Consider the following 25,131-nt stretch of genomic DNA (forward strand, 5'->3'; position numbering starts at 1 on the left):
GAATGTTCTGGACGCCCTGTGGAGGTTACGACTCCATAAATAATTGATAAAATCCATGATGTGGTGATGGATGACAGAAGAGATAAGGTGCGTGAGACTGCTAGTGCTGTGGGCATCTCGAATGAACGGGTACATAATATTTTGCATTAACATTTGGACATGAGAAAGCTATCCGCAAGATGGGTTCCACGATTGCTCACGCTTGACCAAAAACGGAATCGTGTGAAGTGTTGGAAGGGTAGTTTGCAGCTGTTCAGGAAGAATCCACAGGCCTTTAAGCATCGTTTAGTCACTGTGGATGAAACATGGATACATTACTATACTCCTGAGACCAAGCGACAATCTAAACAATGGGTTACCAAAGGAGAATCTGCACCAAAAAAGACGAAGACCATTCCTTCGGCCGGAAAGGTTATGGCGACTGTGTTTTGGGATTCGCAAGGGATAATCCTCATCGGCTATCTAGAAAAGGGTAAAAATATTACAGGTGCATATTATTCATCGTTATTGGACCGTTTGAAAACCGAGCTTCAAGAAAAACGCCAGCGATTGGACTGCAAAAAAGTCCTTTTCCATCACGACAGTGCACCAGCACACACCTCAGCAGTTGTAGTAGCAAAATTAATGGAAATAGGATTCCAACTCGTTTCATATCTCCCTTAGTCTTCAGACTTGACTCCCTCAGACTACTGTTTGTTCACCAATTTGAAGAAATGGCTACTGATACAAAGATCTTATTCGAACGAGGAGGTGATTGCAGCAACTAATAGCTATCAACAATCTGATGGTGTGTGTACCGAAGGTCTTACAGTACGCACACCACAGTAACTAACACGAAAATCGCTATAAAAATAATTATCAGAAGAAAGGCCACCTTATTTCTAAACAACAGAAAATGTTTTACTGCGTTTTCTTCAAAAATTACCATTCTGTCTTGTAAAACATTTATTTTCTCACAAAACAAGTTTAAGTTCGTTAATTTTCGTACAGGATTGAAAACTTGATAGCAATTGCAGAACGGGATATACTGCCACCTAGGTTGCATAAAATTTTGGCGATTGACCACTGTTTCGATTGCGCTATCGCAATCTTCATCAGAATAGAATGTTACCTGGAATACATGTATTCACACCATGGTCAACTGACAAAATGTTGTGCAACCGAAGTGGCTGAATATACGTTATGTAATGAAATAGCGTACCGTTGCTTAATCACAGCATATACGAGGGCAGTTCAATAAGTAATGCAACACATTTTTTTTCTCGGCCAATTTTGGTTGATAAAACCGGAAATTTCTTGTGGAATATTTTCAAACATTCCCGCTTCGTCTCGTATAGTTTCATTGACTTCCGACAGGTGGCAGCGCTGTACGGAGCTGTTAAAATGGCGTCTGTAACGGATGTGCGTTGCAAACAACCGGCAGTGATCGAGTTTCTTTTGACGGAAAACCAGGGCATCTCAGATATTCATAGGCGCTTACAGAATGTCTACGGTGATCTGGCAGTGGACAAAGGCACGGTGAGTCATTGGGCAAAGCGTGTGTCATCATCGCCGCAAGGTCAAGCAAGACTGTCTGATCTCCTGCGTGCGGGCCGGCCGTGCACAGCTGTGACTCCTGCAATGGCGGAGCGTGCGAACACACTCGTTCGAGATGATCGACGGATCACCATCAAACAACTCAGTGTTGGTAGTGCTGTCACAATTGTTCACCAGTTGGGATATTCAAAGGTTTGTTCCCGCTGGGTCCCTCGTTGTCTAACCGAACACCATAAAGAGCAAAGGAGAACTATCTGTGCGGAATTGCTTGCTCGTCATGTGGCTGAGGGTGACAATTTCTTGTCAAAGATTGTTACAGGTGATGAAACATGGGTTCATCACTTCGAACCTGAAACAAAACGGCAATCAATGGAGTGGCGCCACACCCACTCCCCTACCAAGAAAAAGTTTAAAGCCATACCCTCAGCCGGTAAAGTCATGGTTACAGTCTTCTGGGACGCTGAAGGGGTTATTCTGTTCGATGTCCTTCCCCATGGTCAAACGATCAACTCTGAAGTGTATTGTGCTACTCTTCAGAAATTGAAGAAACGACTTCAGCGTGTTCGTAGGCACAAAAATCTGAACGAGCTTCTCCTTCTTCACGACAACGCAAGACCTCACACAACTCTTCGCACCAGAGAGGAGCTCACAAAACTTCAGTGGACTGTTCTTCCTCATGCACCCTACAGCCCCGATCTCGCACCGTCGGATTTCCATATGTTTGGCCCAATGAAGGACGCAATCCGTGGGAGGCACTACGCGGATGATGAAGAAGTTATTGATGCAGTACGACGTTGGCTCCGACATCGACCAGTGGAATGGTACCGTGCAGGCATACAGGCCCTCATTTCAAGGTGGCTAAGGCCGTAGCATTGAATGGAGATTACGTTGAAAAATAGTGTTGTGTAGCTAAAAGATTGGGGAATAACCTGGTGTATTTCAATGCTGAATAAAACAACCCCTGTTTCAGAAAAAAATGTGTTGCATTACTTATTGAACTGCCCTCGTAGAATGTTTAACATTTCAGCTTGATAGTATTTTGTCGTGCGTACATTGTTTCGTAGTCCTTCTGCTTATTTCAGCCAGTTATACTCATACTTAATTCGGATTGGTTGTTTCAATGTTTCGCGCCAAAATTATTCACATGTGGTTTTTCTAGCGGCCGTTTCTTAATTTTCAGTTTTTAATATTGCATACTTTAAGTAGACAGTGACAAGAATTTTAAGATAAGAGATAGTAAGAAGATGTATGCTTTTAGTAGTTTATTATTTGTTGCACGAATCGTTCAGCTTGCGATATGATAAGCTTTTAAGTAAGTTTATTTATGTAATATGGTCGTATCGTAAGTTTATCTACGTAACATAAACTATTTACATACTTTGTGATCACCAACTTCGCAGAGTATTTAATATTTCGTACGATATCATATTTGTGTTTGCTGTTATTTTGTGCGCTGTATTAAGTATAAATGGCTATTTTTCATATGTTTACGTATACAGCTTCATGCGTATATGAATAAAATGTAACTATAAAACATAAAATAAAATAAAAAATTAAAAATGTAAAACGAAACAATTAAAATTAAGGAAGTGGAAAAAACCTCCCGCAGGCATGTGATCTTCACATTTTTGTGAGGCTTGTGCGCTCTGAGGCCACAGTAAGCTATACTGGACAGGTTCAACCACAACAGGCATGTAACAGTAGAGACGCTAGACTGATGATGCCCAACTCAGGCAACATGGTTCGAAAGGCAATAGAAACACCTACATCGGAATACTCGTCGGCTGGCTCAACAGTAATCCACATATATTGCGAAGCTATTGTGGTGCAATGTCAAAATTATGGTAGAGTAAAATTTGGAAACCAGTATGAAACATGCGCCTATCATAGCGCAAAAAACGTGACTACGTTCTGGGCAAAGTTAGGGATGTAAAAGAAGGGAACTGGCTTTTACACAATACATGCAGCTTAAAAGATCATCATCATCTTGGACAGTTTCCAGCCACTGGCTGGGTCTGTCGGGAACACAAGCCTCTCCATCGTGTTCTGTCTTTCCACCATTCCCCCTCTTCCACCTTCGTCCAGTTCTCTCCTCTTCTCTCTCTTAAAAGATATGTAAATCAAAAAATCTTGACACAGTCTGCTCTTTTGGCTCAAATGGCTCTGAGCCCTATGGGACTCAACATCTGAGGTCATCAGTCCCCTAGACTTAGAACTACTTAAACCTAAGGACATCACACACATCCATGCCCGAGGCAGGATTCGAACCTGCGACCGTAGCATCAGCGCGGTTCCGGACCGGAGCGCCTAGAACCGCTCGGCCACCGCGGCCGGCTCTGCTTTTTTACTTATTAGTATTAGTACCCATGTCAGGTAATATTAGGCAGCTTGTCAAGTACGCTGACGTGACCAAAGTCATGGGATACCTCCTAATTTCGTGTCGGACCTCCTTTTGCCCGGTGTACTACAGCATAGACTCAACAAGTCTTGTAAGTCCCCTGCAGAAATATTGAGTCATGCTGCCTCTATACCTGTCCATAATAGCCCAGGACATATTCGCCTTTTTTTTGTTTTTGTTGTTGTTCCACGATAGGAGCATTTTTCGCTCTGGTAAGTTATATTTGTATAAGTCGCACCTCATTTTATTTGTGACTGCGACATTGAGTTGTCAACCGACGATGGCGTAAAGGCCCGAAACCAAGTTCGTGAGCAAATAAATACACTACTGGCCATTAAAATTGCTACACCAAGAAGAAATGAAGATGATAAACGGGTATTCATTGCACAAATATATTATACTAGAACTGACATGTGATTACATTTTCACGCAATTTAGGTGCATAGATCCTGAGAAATCAGTACCCACAACAACCACCTCTGGCCGTAATAACGGCCTTGATGCGTCTGGGCATTGAGTCAAACAAAGCTTGGATGGCGTGTACAGGTACAGCTGCCCATGCAGCTTCAACACGATACCACAGTTCATCAAGAGTAGTGACAGGCGTATTGTGACGAGCCAGTAGCTCGGCCACCATTGACCAGACGTTTTCAATTGGTGAGAGATCTGGAGAATGTGCTGGCCAGGACAGCAGTCGAACATTTTCTGTATCCAGAAAGGCCCGTACAGGACCTGCAACATGCGGTCGTTCATTATCCTGCTGAAATCTAGGGTTTCGCAGGGATCGAATGAAGGGTAGAGCCACGGGTCGTAACACATCTGAAATGTAATGTCCACTGTTCAAAGTGCCGTCAATGCGAACAAGAGGTGACCGAGACGTGTAACCAATGACACCCCATACCATCACGCCGGGTGATACGCCAGTTTGGCGATGACGAATACACGCTTCCAATGTGCATTCACCGCGATGTCGCCAAACACGGTTGCGACCATCATGATGCTGTAAACAGAACCTGGATTCATCCGAAAAAATGACGTTTAACCATTGGTGCACCCAGATTCGTCGTTGAGCACTCTATCGCAGGCGCTCCTATCTGTGATGCAGCGTCAAGGGTAACCGCAGCCATGGTCTCCGAGCTGATAGTCCATGCTGTTGCAAGCGTCGTCGAACTGTTCGTGCAGATGATCGTTGTCTTGCAAACTCCATCTGTTGACTCAGGGATCGAGACGTGGCTGCACGATTCGTTACAGCCATGCGGATAAGATGCCTGTCATCTCGACTGCTAGTGATACGAGGATCCAGCACGGCGTTCCGTATTACCCTCCTGAACCCTCCGATTCCATATTCTGCTAACAGTCATTGGATCTCGACCAACGCGAGGAGTAATGTCGCGATACGATAAACCGCAATCGCGATAGGCTACAATCCGACCTTTATCAAAGTCGGAAACGTGATGGTACGCATTTCTCCTCCTTACACGAGGCATCACAACAACGTTTCACCAGGCAACGCCGGTCAACTCCTGTTTGTGTATGAGAAATCGGTTGGAAACTTTCGTCATGTCAGCACGTTGTAGGTGTCGCCACCGGCGCCAACCTTGTGTGACTGCTTTGAAAAGCTAATCATTTACATGTCACAGCATCTTCTTCCTGTCGCTTAAATTTCGCGTCTGTAGCACGTCATCTTCGTGGTGTAGCCAATTTTAATGGCCAGTAGTGTATATATTTGCGGAACATTAGGACAGCGTTTCCCATTTAATATTATTTTTAATTCTCAACTTTAACTACGAATCTATCCCTGCGGACAGTAGCAGGTGCTTGGTAGAAAGAAATGCGAAGTATGTTTCCTGTGAGGTGTGTGTGTGGCAGGACACGCTCGACTACTCGACACAGCCGCAGTGGCCGCCGCTGCTCTACGCCGTGGCCTTCCTGCACACCGTGGTACAGGAGAGGCGCAAGTTCGGACCGCTCGGTTGGAACGTCCCGTACGAATTCAACCAGGCCGACTTCGCTGCCAGTGTACAGTTCATTCAGAACCATTTGGACGACATGGATCCCAAGAAGGTAAGTCCGCCGTTCATTGGCTCCTAAGCTGCATCGTATCCCTGAATTTGGTGAAATCACATTAAGCTGCCACTATATGGGAAGGTGTCCTTAAAATAGCGTTAGCACCCGAAATAATTTCTTGTGCAGAAGCAAAATAAAAAAATGTATCAGAAAAATGAAACAAGGGAGCCATTAACCAACAAGACTGCTCTCTTATAACTTCGTTCTCTACGAAGATATGAACACCAGTATGTATTTTTCATTCGGTAATCCACTTCCTCTCCTCATAAACTGTTCAAAAACGTATCACGTCAACATGGCGTTATTAAAGATGTAACGTAAAACTGACTTTGCTTCTCCTGTACTAACACACACTGCAGGTAACTCGTTCACTTTCTATAGTTCACAGTAAACAAATGGATACATATGGAATGCACATAGGTCATTCAGTCAACCGACGTCAGTTAAACGTTTGCGTGAGTACACCAACGAAGAAAAGGAAGAAATAAACTCATCTTTGCATAATGTAAGTTAGCAGAATAGTACAGGGTGACAATTATTGAACTATATGAAAAAAAAACTTAAATTAGTTACAAATTACGGCGTGCATACGCCTTATTCAACTAATCGTCACTACAGATATTCGGATTTAATTTATGAATGTTCGATATGCCTGCCATCATTGGCGATGATGTGACGAATAGCGAAATTCTACATGACCCGCTGAAGTGTCGGAATATCGATGCTGTCGATGACCTCCTAAATGGCTGTTTTCAGCTCAGCAACGGTTTTAGGGTTATTGCTGTACCCCCTGTCTTTAATATAGCCCCACAAAAAGGAGTTGCATGTGTTCAGATCCGAAGAATATGGCGCCCAATCGAGGCCCATGCCAGTGGCCTCTGGGTGCCCCAGAGCCAGAATGCGGTCCCCAAAGTGCTCATCCAGGACATCAAACACTCTCCTGCTTCTATGGGCCGAGCTCCGTCTTGCATGAACCACATCTCGTTGACACCAGGGTCACTTTGGACAATGGGGATGTCAGCTTCCAAAACCTTCACGTACCGTTCAGTAGTGGCCGTGGCATCAAGGAACAGCGCACCGATTATTCCGTGACTGGACATTGAGCACCACACAGTTACCCGTTGGGGGTGGAGAGACTTCTCGATCACGAAACCCGCTTTCTCAGTCCCCCAAATGCGCCAGTTTTGCTTATTGACGAACCTACACCAATGAAAGTGGGCTTCGTCCCTAAACCAAACCATATTCACTTGATACTAATTCCCATCATGCCCCGCAGCCAACCGTGCAGTTTGAACGTCCTAAAGCAAAACGTTCAGAAGTTATGACGATTTTATTTTATATAGTTCAATAATTGTCTCCCTGTAGCTGCGGTACTGTTCTCTTCCTTACGGCATGGGTACATGTAGCACAGCACTGTGGTACTTTTAAACTCGATATTGGGTAGTTTAAAGACAGTCTTGGGTTGAAAACTGTATCATTACTCTTCTTTTAGTGTTGCTGAATGTAGGCATAATGGTGCTCAGGTAGACGAAATCTACAGGGGCGATATTCAGACAAAACCCCACATTCCTGACGAACTTTTCTCGTCGTCATGTAACGCTGAAGGAAACGGGTAGTTTCAATCCAAGTCAACGCAATCATCGTATAACTTGCACTGATGAAGCCGCCAAAGTTCCTATTATATATATATATATATATATATATATATATATATATATATATATATATATACTCCTGGAAATGGAAAAAAGAACACATTGACACCGGTGTGTCAGACCCACCATACTTGCTCCGGACACTGCGAGAGGGCTGTACAAGCAATGATCACACGCACGGCACAGCGGACACACCAGGAACCGCGGTGTTGGCCGTCGAATGGCGCTAGCTGCGCGGCATTTGTGCACCGCCGCCGTCAGTGTCAGCCAGTTTGCCGTGGCATACGGAGCTCCATCGCAGTCTTTAACACTGCGACAGCGTGGATGTGAACCGTATGTGCAGTTGACGGACTTTGAGCGAGGGCGTATAGTGGGCATGCGGGAGGCCGGGTGGACGTACCGCCGAATTGCTCAACACGTGGGGCGTGAGGTCTCCACAGTACATCGATGTTGTCGCCAGTGGTCGGCGGAAGGTGCACGTGCCCGTCGACCTGGGACCGGACCGCAGCGACGCACGGATGCACGCCAAGACCGTAGGATCCTACGCAGTGCCGTAGGGGACCGCACCGCCACTTCCCAGCAAATTAGGGACACTGTTGCCCCTGGGGTATCGGCGAGGACCATTCGCAACCGTCTCCATGAAGCTGGGCTACGGTCCCGCACACCGTTAGGCCGTCTTCCGCTCACGCCCCAACATCGTGCAGCCCGCCTCCAGTGGTGTCGCGACAGGCGTGAATGGAGGGACGAATGGAGACGTGTCGTCTTCAGCGATGAGAGTCGCTTCTGCCTTGGTGCCAATGATGGTCGTATGCGTGTTTGGCGCCGTGCAGGTGAGCGCCACAATCAGGACTGCATACGACCGAGGCACACAGGGCCAACACCCGGCATCATGGTGTGGGGAGCGATCTCCTATACTGGCCGTACACCACTGGTGATCGTCGAGGGGACACTGAATAGTGCACGGTACATCCAAACCGTCATCGAACCCATCGTTCTACCATTCCTAGACCGGCAAGGGAACTTGCTGTTCCAACAGGACAATGCACGTCCGCATGTATCCCGTGCCACCCAACGTGCTCTAGAAGGTGTAAGTCAACTACCCTGGCCAGCAAGATCTCCGGATCTGTCCCCCATTGAGCATGTTTGGGACTGGATGAAGCGTCGTCTCACGCGGTCTGCACGTCCAGCACGAACGCTGGTCCAACTGAGGCGCCAGGTGGAAATGGCATGGCAAGCCGTTCCACAGGACTACATCCAGCATCTCTACGATCGTCTCCATGGGAGAATAGCAGCCTGCATTGCTGCGAAAGGTGGATATACACTGTACTAGTGCCGACATTGTGCATGCTCTGTTGCCTGTGTCTATGTGCCTGTGGTTCTGTCAGTGTGATCATGTGATGTATCTGACCCCAGGAATGTGTCAATAAAGTTTCCCCTTCCTGGGACAATGAATTCACGGTGTTCTTATTTCAATTTCCAGGAGTGTATATATATATGTGTGTGGTTTCGTTATATATATATGTGTGTGTGGGTGTGGGTTTGGTTATATATATATGTGGTTACATACTAACTAAAAAAATCGCAATACCAAAAAATAATTAATGCAAGTAATAAAATTTCAGGAATATATGCGTCTAGGTAACATATTTAAGTGATTGACATTGTGCAAACGCGAATACATTGTGTTGTACAGTTGCTGGTTGTCAGATGTGGGATGGAGTTCCATGCCTGTTGCACTTGGTCGGTCAATACAGGAACGGTTAATACTGCTTGTGGATGATGCTCTAGATGTCGTTCAATGATGTCCATTACGTGCTCGATTAGAGAAATATTTGATGGTCGAGCAGGCCAAGACAATATGTCGACACTCTAGGTTACAACAGCGTTATATGGGTGAGCGTTATCCTGTTGGAAAACACCCCCTGGAATATACAACAGGTCGAATTCACCTGACTGACATACATATTTGCTGTCAGGATGCGTGGGATAACCACGAGAGTGCTCCTGCTGTCATACGAAATCGCACCCCAGACCGTATCTCCAGGTGTAGGCCCAGTGTGTCTAGCACCTGAACAGGTTGGTTGCAGGTCCTCAACTGGCCTCCAACACGCGGCCATCACTGGCACCGATGCAGAACCAGCTTTCATCAGAAAACGCAAAAGACCTGCACCCTGCCCTCCAATGAGCTCTCGCGTAACACCACTGAAATCACAAAAGGCGGTGGTTTGGTTCAAAATGGTTCAAATGGTTCTGAGCACTATGGGACTTAACATCTGAGGTCATCAGTCCCCTAGAACTTAGAACTACTTAAACCGAACTAACCTAAGGACATCACACACATCCATGCCCGAGGCATGACTGTAGCGCCTAGAACCGCACGGCCACTCCGGCCGGCGCGGTGGTTTGGGGTCAGTGGAATGCACAAGGCGTCTTGCTCCGAGCTGCCTTTTAAGTAACAAATTTGTAACAGTTTTTTACGTCACTGTGGTGCCAACTGCTGCACAGATTGTTGCTGCAGATTCAATACGATACGACAGAGCCATACGCCGAACACGATGGTCTTTCCTCTCTATAGTGCCAGGTGGCCGTCCGGAACCTGGTCTCTTGTGACCGTACATTCTCGTGATCACCGCTCCCAGCTATCATGTGCAGTGTCTATGTTCCTACCAAGTCTTTCTGCAGTACCGCAAAAGAAACATCCAGGTTCTCGTAGCCCTATTAACAACCTCGTTCAAACTTAGTGAGGTGTTGATAATGGCGTCGTTGTCACCTTAAAGGCACTCTTGGCTTAATCAACTCACTATACTTCCAATCCCAAAAGTGACTAACCTTGAAGACTGTTACAGCGTGTATTTGGAGCAAACCGGATATGCATCCTCATATTGGCACTACTAGCGCCACTTTTATTCGACTGGCGCGAAATTTGAATAGACATCATCTTTCAGATGTAGAAACACGCCTACCAACTTTCGTTATGTTGCACAACTCCTTCCTGTTGTGATTTTTTTCCCGTCAGTGTATGTAACCAGGGCGAGATGGCCAATGATCCTTTCAGTGCAGATGTACAAACAAGCCCGAATTCCCAAGAGAATCAAAAATGTTGAAATGTGTGTGAAATCTTATGGGACTTAACTGCTATGGTCATCAGTCCCTAAGCTTACACACTACTTAACCTAAATTATCCTAAGGACAAACACACACACCCATGTCCGAGGGAGGACTCGAACCTCTGCCTGGACCAGCCGCACAGCCCATGACTGTAGCGCCTGAGACCGCTCGGCTAATCCCGCACGGCCCACGAGAATCGGCGGTCGCTGCAAGTAGTGAAGGTAATGGGCAGGGGCACTACAGCAGTAGTGTGTGAATAAGTTGGGAATTTGGGTCGGTCAGGGACCATGTCTGGATAGCCGGGGCTTTCAATACGACCGCTAACGAGAAACGGAAAAATCTGGATTCGAGTCCTGGTCCGGCACAAATTTTCAACTTTCATCATTGATTTAATTCAGTGTCCACAAGCAGATAATGTCATTATTCCTTCGATTAAAACATGCTGTTGTCGCTTTTTCGTTTCCGTTTCTTATTAAGTTGAATGATGTGTTTACATGAATAAGTGATATGTTATTGAACAGGACGTGAAGAGAGGAAGTGTATTACTCAATAAAAAATATACGGTGTTATTTAAAAAGACGTCCTGCTGTTCATATCTTCGTACTGAACGAAGATTCAAGAAAGGCAGTCACGCTGTTAAATGTCCCCCTAGTAGCTAAACAACAATTGGTTTATTCTACTTCTAGACAAAAAGTTATTGGGGTTGGTCAAGATAAACGGGACATCCTGTGTGTGGAGGTTCAGGGAGCAGGGAGATGGGCTTGGTATATGTTGAAGCAGTAGTGATGAGTTCCAGCAGTGGATAAGATGGAGGAGACGTTTGTTTTTAGTCTCAGATTTTCGAAGACGACCAAAGAATGAAAATTCTTACAGACAGACAGGCTTTCAGTCTATTTGTTTACTTCGGCAGAGTATACCAAAAGGCATGTCTTATGAAACATGCAATGTAGGCTTACATCTAGGCAGTGGTTAGAACAATAATGTAAGTACCCCAACGCAGCCAGCCTCATTTATATTTCGCTTTCTCAACCGGAGTTACGCTAACTGGCATTGCTTGGCCAGGCCGTTCGGTTGAATTGTTATAATGAAGGGATAGTTAAGTGAGTTCGTCCCTGTTCTGCCTGCGCTGCGCAGGGCATTTCGTGGCCGACAGTGTGCTACATGCTGGGGGAGGTGCAGTACGGCGGCCGAGTCACCGACGACTTCGACAAACGGCTGCTGACCACGTTCACACACGTCTGGTTCTGCGATGTCCTGCTGCGGCCCGGCTTCGAGTTCTACCGCAACTACAAGGTGCCCAACACGCGGAACCTCCAGGGCTACATCGACTACATCAATGGGCTGCCCGCCACCGACACGCCGGAGGTGTTCGGTCTGCACGGCAACGCGGATATCACGTGAGTTATGATCGGGTTTACTTTAATAAGAGTACGCTCGTTTCCGCCCGCCCGGATAGCCGCGCGGTCTATCGCGCTGCTTCCCGAGTGGGAAGGCGTGCCGGTCCCCGGCACGACTCCGCCTGGCGGATTTGCGTCGAGGTCCGGTGTGCCAGCGAATCTGTCGATGGTTTTTAAGGAGGTTTTCCATCTGCCTCGGCGAATGCGGGCTGGTTCCCCTTATTCCGCCTCAGTTAGACTATGTCGGTGAATGATGCACACAAACACTGTTCCACATACGCATACACCATAATTACTATTACTCTACCATGCAAACATTTGGGGTTGCACTCGTCTGGTATGAGACGTTTCTGGGAGGGGGGGGGGGAGGAAGGGGGGTCCACTGGGGGCCGAACCACACAATAATCCTGGGTTCGGTGTGGGGCGGTTGTGGGGTGGGTGGACTGCTGTGGCCTGTTGTGGGGTTGTGGACCACTGTGGGCTACAGCAGGACGAAGCCCCTCCGTCGTTTCTAGGTCCCCACTTTAATACACAATAACACACAACGCTCGTTCCACCGAATACTACCGTGGCACGGAAGGTACGACAAACAAACAAAAACAAAGGATGGGGCCCCTCCACGCCCACACCAACGTGGTGACCAAACCAAAAGTTCTACTGTCACCTCCGTAAACATGTTAGTTTTTGAATCAGGCGTCACAGGATGCAGGCTGTGATGTTATCCATGCGTCTGGGTAAGATTACTTATTAACATGGTCCATCAGGAGATAGAAGTGGCCGAAAACGATTGAAGGGTAGCGGTTGTAAGGGCAGAGGAAAAAAAGTGCCAAGGCCAGCGCCAAGGGAAAAAAAAACCTCTGCGACAGTAGGACGGGTAGTAAGGGCAGTAGCGGCTTGCTAGCTGCGACAGAGCACGCAAGGTGAGGGAAGGTTAGCGTGAGGTATCGTGCAACGTTACCTATGTACTGCGTGGTCGTTAGCTGGGTCAGTCCGGTTGCTGCGGCTGGGCTCGCTTGTAGTCTCCTGGGCCGGCCGCAGTGGCTTCCTCCCTGTAACATAAAAGTTCGGCGCGGCAACGCATGCGCTGCTGTTAGGCCCTCTGCTGCGCCTTGTCGTCAGTGACTTGGTGCAGCTTCATCAGGCTGGTTCAGAACGGCGGCGATCGGCTGCCGTTCAGCGTCCTCCTCTACTGCACGGCGCAGCCCTTCTGCGCTGAAGCTTGGATCAGCTCCACTTGCTCAGCGAGCTGCGCCGCTTCAGCGTCGGAGAAATGTATGCCGTTCGCTCTCGCTGTCGCGATGATGGACGCTCCCGTAGCGGTCGGCGTCGCCACCGGTTCCGCTGGGGCGGCGGTAGTCTTCTTTGCGCCTCTCACCTGCGGTGCTGCTGGGACAACGGCTGGGATAGGCGCGCGAACGTCCTTCGGTGAGGTCGCAGGAGGAGTGTTCGCGGGTACGACTGCGCTGAGGCCTTGGGCGAAGACTGCACGCAGTTGCCTCAGGGCCTCTTCCTTCTCTGCAGCCACGGCGGCTGCGAAGGCAGCCCTCTCCGCCGCCATGACGGCTTTGAGGGCTGCTGTGGCCTCCTTCACGGCGGCGCCGAGTTCGAGGTCACACTTCTTCACGGGAGGGCGAGCTGCGTCCTGGCTGCCCGTTTCCGAGCGGTCGTCCCTGCCCCTGGCAGGTGGATCTGCTACTGCGCCGTCCCTCAGCTGCGCCGGGCTGTTCTGCGCCCTACGCCGTTTCCGACGTCGTCTTCGCTTCTGCCGCTGCGTCGGTACGGCCGAAGCCGCCTCGCCGCCCCCGGCACGGTTGCGGCTTGAGAAGGCTGCACAACCGCGCCAGCTGGCGACGTGCGAGCCGCCACACCGGACACAAGTCGGTAGAACGTTGCTGCCGCGGTCGCAGGCGCGGCTGTCGTGCTCGGCTGAGCACTTGACGCACCGCGCCGCGTTGCGGCAATACTTCGCAACATGGCCTTCGCCCTGGCACCTGAAGCACTGGGGCAGAGAGTCCATGGCGGTCGGGAGAGCCTCCGTCGTCACCGGGAAGCCCAGCAACTTCCGCAAGTCGAAGATGTCGCTCCCGCCGTCGACCGTTTGCACGGTCACGGCATAGAGCGGCGCCCTCTTCCTGTTGGTCCGGTTGTGCAACCTTGCGGTTGCACAACCAAACCCGGCTCGCAGCAGCCCTTCCCGGACCGCTGCCTCGTCACAGCACCAAGGTAACCCCCTGAGGAGTGCCTCGGTCGTCTTCATCCTTCCGACGGAAGGTGCCTTATCACGCGCCGGCGGCGCGTCGACGACGTGGTCGGCCACTGCGACCTTGATCGCCCTATGGTCGGCCACGTTTGCAGCTCGAACGCAGATCAGCGAGTCTGTATCGACAGACTCGTAGACCACCTCGTTCCGAGCACAATTCGTGATGGTGTCGAACAGCGCTGTCCACCCGCCTTTGCACTCGACGTACAAAGGGGGGACAGGCCGCGACTCGTCTTCTCGTGAGTTCCTCGCATGGTCTGCAGACTCAGTGAGTTGCACAACCGAAGGACCCCTCGTAGCGGCAAGTTTCCTCTGCGCACCCTTGTTTCCCATGCTGCGAGGCGCGGAGCACGACAATCTGCACGCGTTGTGAAAACAACGCACGACAATTTGCTCTCCGCAGCGCCCACAGCACAGAAACCTCTTCACGAGCTCTCAACGGCCGAGTAAGCGAAGCGCGCAACGGCAGCGATGCGCTCGCCTCGCCAGCTCAGGCCGCTCTCCTCACGGAAGGTACGACGCTGCCTTCGTATTCAGCGTGAGCAGAGTTCAAATTACGATCTGACAATCATCATTTATTCTCTCTGTTGTCTCTCTCAGTCATTTCGGGCAGTGATATTGCCTATTTTGTTTTCCATCCTCTGTCCAAGGTATCTACTGAGTAGCTAGCCACGTGTAATAACCGTGATGTCGACGGGATCTTAAGCTGTGAGCTCCCATACTGACTTTCCTCCTACTCATTAACATTCTCGTATAAAGTAAAGACAAACGCAACACATTTCTACGATATCGCAGTTCCTGTGTTGTTCAAAAGTACAATGCAATGTTTCTTCGAAAATGTATGCATGTCCGAAGGAACAGACACTGCAGCGACTACAGCCGTTATGAAATACGTGGCATGTATTAGCAGCTGCGAATATAGACAAACATCAGGTGTACTTGTAGATTACAAGATCACTATTCCCAAAAACTTTACCAAAAATACCCTGCAGAAATGTTGAGCCACGCTGCCTCTATAGCTGTCCATAAATTGCGAAAGTGCTGCCGATGCAGGATTTTATTCACGAACCGACCTCTCGATTATGCCCCATAAATGTTCGATGGGATTTATGCCGGACAATCTGGCATTCGCTAGAACTGTTCAGAATGTTCTTCAAAAAAAAAGAAAAGAAATTCCAACGTTGTTTGGGACATGAAGTCCATGAATGGCTGCAGATGTTCTCCAAGTAGCCGAACATAACTATTTCCAGTCAGTGACCCAGTTCATTCCATGTAAGCACAGCCCACACCATTATGGATCCACCTTGCACAGTGCCTTGCTGACAATCTGGGTCCATGGCTTCGAGAGGTCTGCGCCACACTCGACCAGTAGGCTATTCAAGCACGACTCACGGCCAGATGCAAACTTTCATGTCCTCTACCATGTGTCTACATCCTGTACTCGGACACTCATTATGTATGTATCCTTACAGGGGAGCATGTTAATTGGAAGTCACGTGCCCAGTGTCTGCGGACAGATACACTATGTGATCAAAAGTATCCAGACACCCAGGCATCGATGTCGGTCGGTGAGGCCTGGCACGAAGTCGGCGTTCCAAAACATCCCAAAGGTGTTCTATAGGATTCAGGTCCAGATTCTGTGCAGGCCAGTCCATTACAGTAATGTTATTGTCATGTAACCACTCCGCCACTGGCCGGGCATTATGAACAAGTGCTCGATCGTTTTGAAAGATGTATTCGCCATCCCCGAATTGCTATTCAACAGTGGGAAGCAACAAGGTTCTTAAAACTTTAATGTAGGCCTGTTCCGTGATAGTGCCACACAAAACAGCAAGGGGTGCAAGCCCCTCCATAATAAACACCACCACACCATAACACCACCGCCTCCGAATTTCACTGTTGGCACTATACACGCTGGCAGATGACGTTCTCCGGGCATTCACCATACCCACAGCCTGTTATCAGATCGCGCCATTGTGTACCGTGATACGTGACTCCACACAACGTTTTTCCACTGTTCAATCTTCCAATGTTTACGTTCCTTACACCAAGCGAGGCGTCATTTGGCATTTACCGACGTTATGTGAGACTTATGAGCAGCCGTTCGACCATGAAATCCAAGTTTTCTCACCTCCCGCCTAACTGTCATGGTACTTGCAGTGGATCCTGATGCAGTTTGGAATTCCTGTGTGATGGTCTGCAAAAAGGTGGAAATTTAAGGAGATGGGACCTGGATAAACTGACTAAACCAGAGGTTGTACAGAGTTTCAGGGAGAACGTAAGGGAACAAATGGCAGGAATGGGGGAAAGAAATACAGTAGAAGAAGAATAGGTAGCTTTGAGGGATGAAGTAGTGAAGGCAGCAGAGGATCAAGTAGGTAAAAAGACGAGGGCTAACAGAAATCCTTGGGTAACAGAAGAAATATTGAATTTAATTGATGAAAGGAGAAAATATAAAAATGCAGTAAATGAAGCAGGCAAAAAGGAATACAAACGTCTCAAAAATGAGATCGACAGGAACTGCAAAATGGCTAAGCAGGGATGGCTAGAGGATAAATGTAAGTATTTAGAGGCTTATCTCACTAGCGGTAAGATAGATACTGTCTACAGGAAAATTAAAGAGACCTTTGGAGAAAAGAGAACCACTTGTATGAATATCAAGAGCTCAGATGGAAACCCAGTTCTAAGCAAAGAAGGGAAAGCAGATAGGTGGAAGGAGTATACAGAGGGTCTATACAAGGGCGATGTACTTGAGGACAATATTATGGAAATGGAAGAGGATGTAGATGAAATGGGAGATATGATACTGCGTGAAGAGTTTGGCAGAGCCCTGAAAGACCTGAGTCGAAACAATGCCCCGGGAGTAGACAACATTCCATTAGAACCACTAACGGCCTTGGGAGAGACAGTCCTGACAAAACTCTACCATCTGGTGAGCAAGATGTATGAGACAAGCGAAATACCCTCAGACTTCAAGAAGAATATAATAATTCCAATCCCAAAGAAAGCAGGTGTGTTGATAGATGTGAAAATTACCGAACTATCAGTTTAATAAGTCACGGCTGCAAAATACTAATGCGAATTGTTTACAGACGAATGGAAAAACTAGTAGAAGCCGACCTTGGGGAAGACCAGTTTGGATTCCGTAGAAATATTGGAACACGTGAGGCAATACTGACCCTACGGCTTATCTTAGAATCTAGATTAAGGAAAGGCAAACCTACGTTTCTAGCATTTGTAGACTTAGAGAAAGCTTTTGACAACGTTGACTGGAATACTCTCTTTCAAATTCTGAAGGTGGCAGGGGTAAAATACAGGGAGCGAAAGGCTATTTACAATTTGTATAGAAACCAAATGGCAGTTATAAGAGTTGAGGGCCATGAAAGGGAAGTAGTGGTTGGGAAGGGAGTGAGACAGGGTTTTAGCCTCTCCCCTATGTTATTCAATCTGTATGTTGAGCAAGCAGTGAAGGAAACAAAAGAAAAATTCGCAGTAGGTATTAAAATCCATGGAGAAGAAATAAAAAGTTTGAGGTTCACCGATGACATTGTAATTCTGTCAGAGACAGCAAAGGACTTGGAAGAGCAGTTGACCGGAATGGATAGTGTCTTGAAGGGAGGATATAAGATGAACATCAACAAAATCAAAACGAGGATAATGGAATATAGTCGAATTAAATCGCTGAGGTAATTAGATTAGGAAATGAGACACTTAAAGTAGTAAAGGAGATTTGCTATTTGGGGGGGGGGGGGGGGGGAAATAACTGATGATGATCGAAGTAGAGGGGATATAAAATGTAGACTGGCAATGGCAAGGAAAGCGTTTCTGAAGAAGAGAAATTTGTTAACATCGAGTATAGATTTAAGTGTCAGGAAGTCGTTTCTGAAAGTATTTGTATGGAGTGTAGCCATGTATGGAAGTGAAACATGGACGATAAATAGTTTAGACAGGGAGCGAATAGAAGATTTCGAAATAAGATTAGATGGGTAGATCACGTAACTAATGAGGAGTTGTTGAATAGAATTGGGGAGAAGAGAAGTTTGTGGCACAACTTGACTAGAAGAAGGGATCGGTTGGTAGGACATGTTCTGAAGCATCAAGGGATCACCAATTTAGTATTGGAGGGCAGCGTGGAGGGTAAAAATAGTAGAGGGAGACCAAGAGATGAATACACCAAGCAGATTCAGAGGGATGTAGGTTGAAGTAGCTACTGGGAGACGAAGAAGCTTGCACAGGATAGAGTAGCATGGAGAGCTGCATCAAGCCAGTCTCAAGACTGAAGACCGCAACAACAATAACAACGGTCTGCATAGATGTCTGCCTGTTACACATTACGATCCTCTTCAACTGTCGGCGGTCTCTGTCCGTCAACAGACGAGGTCGGCCTGTACGCTTTCGTGCTGTACGTGTCCCTTCATGTTTACACTTCACTATCACATCGGAAACAGTGGACCTAGGGACTTTTAGAAGTGTGGAAATCTCGCGTACAGACGCATGACACAAGTGACACCCAATCACCTGACCACGTATGAAGTCCGTGAGTTCCGCGGAGTGCCCCATTCTGCTCTTTCACGGTGTCTAATAACTACTGAGGCCGCTGACATGGAGTACCCGGCAGTAGTTGGCAGCACAATGCACCTTATAAGAAAAACGTATGTTTTTGGGGGTGTCCAGAGACTTTTGATCACATAGTGTATGATATTGCAATGTCTGTGTTGTTCAGTAGTACGATGCAATGTTGTTCGAACATGCATGTATGTTGAAAGGAACAGGCACTGCGGCGACTACAGCCGTTATGAAATACATGAAATGTAATCGCAGCTGCAAATATGGACAGCCATTAGCTGTATAATGGGATGACGACAACGGAAATTGTCCTAGAAGGGTACACGAACCCGGATTTCTCGCTTATCGAGAGCCTCAACCCCGGCAGCCGGAACATGTTCACAGAGTGGAAACGCCAACTCAGGTTGAAAGCAGTACCAGTGACATTCACGAACGAATGGACGTCACTTCAGGCCCGTCATCTGCGCCGGGACAGTTACCGCTGGATATCAAAGATGCGCCGGTCGCCTCTGAAAATATTCCGAGTGAGACGAAGGAGTAGGTGGAAATGAGGTTGTCTGCATCGCCCTTACCCGAACAGATTCTGGTAATAGCAAAGGAAGGTCGTCGAAGGAGAATCAAAGCGCATAGTGGCAAAGAGGAAAAGCCGAATAATTTGACGAAAGCACCCAGAAGTGGCAGCGAGACTGACGGCGTGTCTCGGCTTCGCCTTCGTTGTCTTGCCGCTGTATCCGGCTCAGCCGCCAGAGGGCCAGCCACAGAGCGCAGAAGATAGCAATAGGGGTCGCCCCAGACATGCTCCTCTTGCTGCGTCCGCCATAACTCCGATAGCCAACGGGAAAATTGTAACCTTTCGCAGCTCCAGTATTTCTGCCCGCAATGAGCCGGCTAGGGCCAAAGAAGTTAGACCTTCTGTTTAGGCACTCCCTGCCTCCCTCCTCCATGAACGATAGTGTTGCAGCGCCTCATGGGCTTCACACGCGAAGATGAGGCTAGTTACGTTATTAACTGTCGCTCACAGACAGCGCACACGCAGCCGAATACTGGAAGTTTAATTGGTGAGATTCGGCCAGCAATGCTTTTCTTGGAATAGTTCAGCAAGCGCGCTATTTGTTAACTTTGCGGAGTTAGTCGTATCACCGAGCGAGGTGGCGCAGTGGTTAGCACACTGCACTCGCATTCGGGAGGACGACGGTTCAATCCCGTCTCCAGCCATCTTGATTTAGGTTTTCCGTGATTTCCCTAAATCGTTTCAGGCAAATGCCGGGATGGTTCCTTTGAAAGGGCACGGCCGATTTCCTTCCCAATCTTTCCCTAACCCGAGCTTGCGCTCCGTCTCTAATGACCTCGTTGTCGACGGGACTTTAAACACTAGCCACCACCAGTTAGTCGTATCGCTGATTGCCGCTCTTAGCTGTTTTATTTGCAGGATACACTTTGAATCTGTGAACGGTGTTTGTTCTTTCGCGTTCACTTTTCATTAGCGCTTTCTGATATGCTCTTCGCCTGACCGTCGGTAATTTTCATTACACGAATATGAAATTGTTACCAACATCGGAATGAGACATAATTTGTCTCTTTAACTTTGCATTCATTGTTACCTTGTTGAAGTTAGTTCCCACTTGAATGCACGTTAAGGGAAGTAAATAACGTTTTTTTTTTTTTAATATATATATATATATAAGTGTGCATTTTCATTCAACAGCTAGATGTCTCCCTTAACTAAAACTCTGTGTTGTGTGGTGTTTGACCTGTGTATTTCATGCATGACTACTAACTTTTAAAAATGAGCCTACCCCTGTTAAATTAAGATTTAATAAAGCGTTATCCGTTGCACGATTTGTTTCATTGCCTTTTAAAAGGTCCTTGATTGCATAGGAAGCTTCGCTCCGTTTTCCTATCATGAGGGCTTTAATTTTGCATCTCAGGGGTATGCACACTGCAACCACAACCACCCCACCTCACACTGGTCCAGCACTAATTTTCAGTGTCATCATCCCATTATACAGTTGATGGTAGTCCATATTCGCAACTGTGAACACATTTCACACAACACACTTCTTTACTTGTTCAGACCAATCTCCTAACTATTGGGCTAGCTACTCCTACCAAGTTTGATACAATAGTCGTTCAATACAGATGATAAAATACACAGGAGGAGATAGAAGACTGGACACCAATTTAACAGTACAGTTAGTATTTATGACTAATAGTTGGCCAGTACTGTCAGATATCTAAAACCTCTTCATAGTTGTCTTATGTTCAGATTGTTCAAAGCAAAGTGACACTGCCGCTCGCCAATCTGTAACTTCTCTTCTGTTCCAGTGCCTATGGCTAGCGTCGCTGTTCTTACAAATCTGCTGCGTCCATGCTAATTAGTATTTTCACGTCGTAACTGCAATCAACTCCAAATCCGATGGCAGGATCGTCTGTGAACCTCAACACTTAGAAGTGAAAGCACGTGTATTACTGTCAACAACATACAGCCAGAACAGAAATAACCTCCTGGGCGGAGGGTACAGCTACACACATAAAAAAAAGTTTTGCATCACCCCGGTTCCCAGAACTCCTGAACATAGACGCTGACTGTGGATATTGTATCACAGACACAGTCCCTTTGACTGTTCAGAGATGTCACTAAACCCGCCCAAACATGAAAACAACCATACTTACAGCAATACTTAAGTAAAAGAAACAAACAAAACATAAATAAATACTATCGTGAGCGTGATATGCTCACAAGTTTCAGGAGGATAACATTACCTGGTGGGTGCTCCCTACTCTAGTCAACCTTTATCGACAATTATTGACGGGAACTTTGCTGCTGTATGGAAGTAGTAGAAGATATCATTGTTAATCATGCCTTCAACTAAAGCTGACATCTCTTAATTGCCGGGTTAATGCCCAGAAGCTTTGTTCTGAATGGACGCTATACTACTTCACAGAGGATCAAATAGTACATTGCCCAAAACATTAAAAACCAGAGCTTGTCGCTATGTGGATCACCTTCTTACGGGAGAGTAAACTTGGATTAATTGCTGTTATGGTCAGACGCAGACTTTACGGAAGTGGTATTTGAAGACGTTCGAGGCTACACCACTAGTAGTCACAAAATAGTAGCCTGCAAAGAGAAGAGAATGGCGGCTGTTTTATTCATTCTGAGGACAGTGTTGAAACCTGAGAACCATATCTGTCAAAAACAGCTATTGAGAATTATTACTCATTACAATTAAATATACGAAATTCTCATGTTTATGTATATGACTGATAATTCAGTCTCTGTCGATAGTAATATGATAATGGTCCAACTGGTACACTAAAGATCATGGTAAAAAAAATTCTAAATATAGGATAACTTGGAGTGAGGCAGCATCCAAACGAGAGCTACAGCCTTGAAAAAATCATTCAGCCATGAACTAGCTTTCAAGCTCCTGCTGGCTTATCATCAGATGGTGGCGTTTACAGAACATTAGTTCCTGAACTAAGTGAAAATCGTCACCAATGTTTTGCAGGTGTCGCAGAATCTAGGCTATGTGATCAAGAACGAAAAGGTAACATGACAACTTCCGTTACGAAACTCTCATTTCGTTAACTTCTTTTGCGCTTACAGCAAGTTGTACTTCACTAAATACGTGAACGAGGCGCTTCCCGACATCTTGAAGAAAATAAGGGTTTTACATAGCTCTAGAAGTTCTTCCCTATGCGCGCTTGTGCTGCGTCTCTGATGACTCGTCGTCGAGAGGATTGCAGATCCAAATCTTTCTTCCTGCTATACTCCACTTTAGATCCTGTCTCTTACAAATTATGCGTCCTCAGAGCGTGGAGAGAAGTATACTTCTGAACATGTTTTTCAGTAAAACTTTGACAGCTCTCCCGTACGAAAACTTTACCATCTTGAATTTTGCTAACGATGATCTAGGATAAGATAGTGTGAAATGTCTCAAATCTTATATTATTTAATAATGCCCTGAATACATACAGAAACACAAAGAAAAAGACCAAAGGTAGCTTACAACGATACGATGGTGATGGATGCAGAAGCAAGAAAAACTGTGACAAAACGAACGTAAACTTTCTAGAGCTGGACATTCCTTCATCACAAAATGGGATTACAAACCTAACGGGAAAACGAATTAGTAAAAAGAATAAATTTCTTCTCAGTTTCTAAGTCGCCTCAATTCAGTTACATTTTACCTTAAATGACGCGGCTTGGAAACCGAAAACAGTTTACCCTATTATATCGGCAGTGTTTACATTTCGGGTGAGAGAAACCATTTTCACATCAGTTTCTGTTTTCTATCCATTTTACTTCAGTTCCACTTGCCTTTTGTTTTTATCTCCCTGAAGTGACGACCAAGTTTCACTATGAGGGGAATATTAGCACTGTGTAAGCTTTTACCTAGTTTTGTGTCTCTGCACTTTGAAATTTACACATTCACAACACTGACAAACACATCACGCATGGAATGTACTAAAGATATATAGTTATCTTGCAAATATATACAAAAAGCACACAGAATAGGTGTCCTCTCAAGAATGGCCTTTTCTATATTACTCATTAGCATTTCCACCTATTTTTCAGAAGCGTTGTGCAAAAACTAAATGTATTATACTCCACTTTAGATCCTGTCTCTTACAAATCATGCATCCTCAGAGCGTGGAGAGAAGTATATTTCTGAACATGTTTTTCGGTAAAATTGTGTATTTTAAATAATGAAGCGATGGTGTCAAAGGAATACAGATGATTTATTCCACTGTAATATTTGTTGGGACACTCGCGTGTTCTGATTATAGTATTCTACATTTACATCTACATGGATACTCTGCAAATCACATTTAAGTGCCTGGCAGAGGGTTCGTCGAACCACCTTCACAGTTCTCTATTATTCCAATCTCGTATAGCGCGCGGAAAGAACGAACACCTATATCTTTCCCTTATTTTATCATAGTGATCGTTTCTCCCTATGTAGGTCGGTGTCAACAAAATATTTTCGCATTCAGAGGAGGAAATTGGTGATTGGAATTTCGTGAGAATATTCCGTCGCAACGAAAAACGGCGTTGTTTTAATGATATCCAGTCCAAATCCTGTATCACTTCACTGACACTCTTTCCCATATTTCGCATTAATACGACACGTGCTGCCCTTCTTTGAACTTTTTCTATGGACTCCCTCAATCCTATCTGGTAAGGATCCCACACAGCGCAGCAGTGTTCTAATAGAGGATGAACAAGAGTAGTGTAGGCAGTCTCCTTAGTAGATCTGTTACATTTTCTAAGTGTCCTGCCAATAAAACTCAGTCTTTGGTTCGCCTTCCCCACAACGTTTTCTACATGTTCCTTCCAATTTAAGTTGTTCGTAATTGTAATTCCTTATTTAAATCGTATTTATGTTGATATAGAAAGCCTTAAGAGAAATTAAATTTACTTCTGGTGGAGTAGAGATGTTCCTAAACACATAACAATGATGTGAAATAATGTGATGCCAATGCGTCTCGAGCCACAGACATTGCAGCCTGTGGGCCAAGGCCAATACCTATTGGTATGGTAGGACACCCACCAATTACAGGCAGTTTTACGCAGTAAATAAGACATAGACGTTTTAATTTTCAGGTACCAAATCAACACGGCCAAAGAAATTCTCGACACCATTCTCAATGTGCAGCCAAAGGAAGGTGGGAGCCAAGGCGGCGAGACGAGGGAGAACATTGTGTACCGTCTTGCAGAAGACATGCTCGAGAAGCTACCCAAGCAGTACAACAGTTTCGAGGTCAGTAGCTATCCAAGTACTGACACAAGGAAACATCGTTTCTATTACGCAGACATACACTAAAATGGTTAGTTCACAGTTAGTAACAATAGTAGAGCAGGGCAGGTTCTGAGACAAGGGGACCCATTGTCCTAATATGCCAATGTCACCGATAAAATAAGCCCCCTACCCGTGCGCCAAACCCCCTCCCCCCGACACATGGTAAGGTCATCGACCCACAGGGCTGGTACTGGCACAAAGGGATATTGTCCTAGTCAACAATAAACCCACTCCCCTTCCTCAGGCACAAAGTGAGATCTCCAAACCACAGGATTGATTCCGGGACAAAGGGCTATTTTCCTCTTATTCCAAGGTCACTCGATTCCTTCTGGTCTCC

General features: G+C 46.4%; 1 protein-coding gene across 1 annotated transcript in view; it reads left to right on the top strand.

Annotated features, from left to right (window-relative positions):
- LOC126184483 (dynein axonemal heavy chain 5) overlaps positions 1-25,131 on the top strand; it is a 976,026-nt gene that overhangs the window by 914,554 nt on the left and 36,341 nt on the right. The window contains exons 69-71 of the mRNA XM_049926874.1: positions 5,804-5,998; positions 11,899-12,161; positions 24,599-24,755. Coding sequence (XP_049782831.1) covers positions 5,804-5,998; positions 11,899-12,161; positions 24,599-24,755 — 615 coding nt within the window. The remainder of the gene's footprint in view (positions 1-5,803; positions 5,999-11,898; positions 12,162-24,598; positions 24,756-25,131) is intronic.

Source organism: Schistocerca cancellata, chromosome 4, assembly GCF_023864275.1.
Source record: "Schistocerca cancellata isolate TAMUIC-IGC-003103 chromosome 4, iqSchCanc2.1, whole genome shotgun sequence".
In the NCBI taxonomy this organism is placed as follows: domain Eukaryota; kingdom Metazoa; phylum Arthropoda; class Insecta; order Orthoptera; family Acrididae; genus Schistocerca; species Schistocerca cancellata.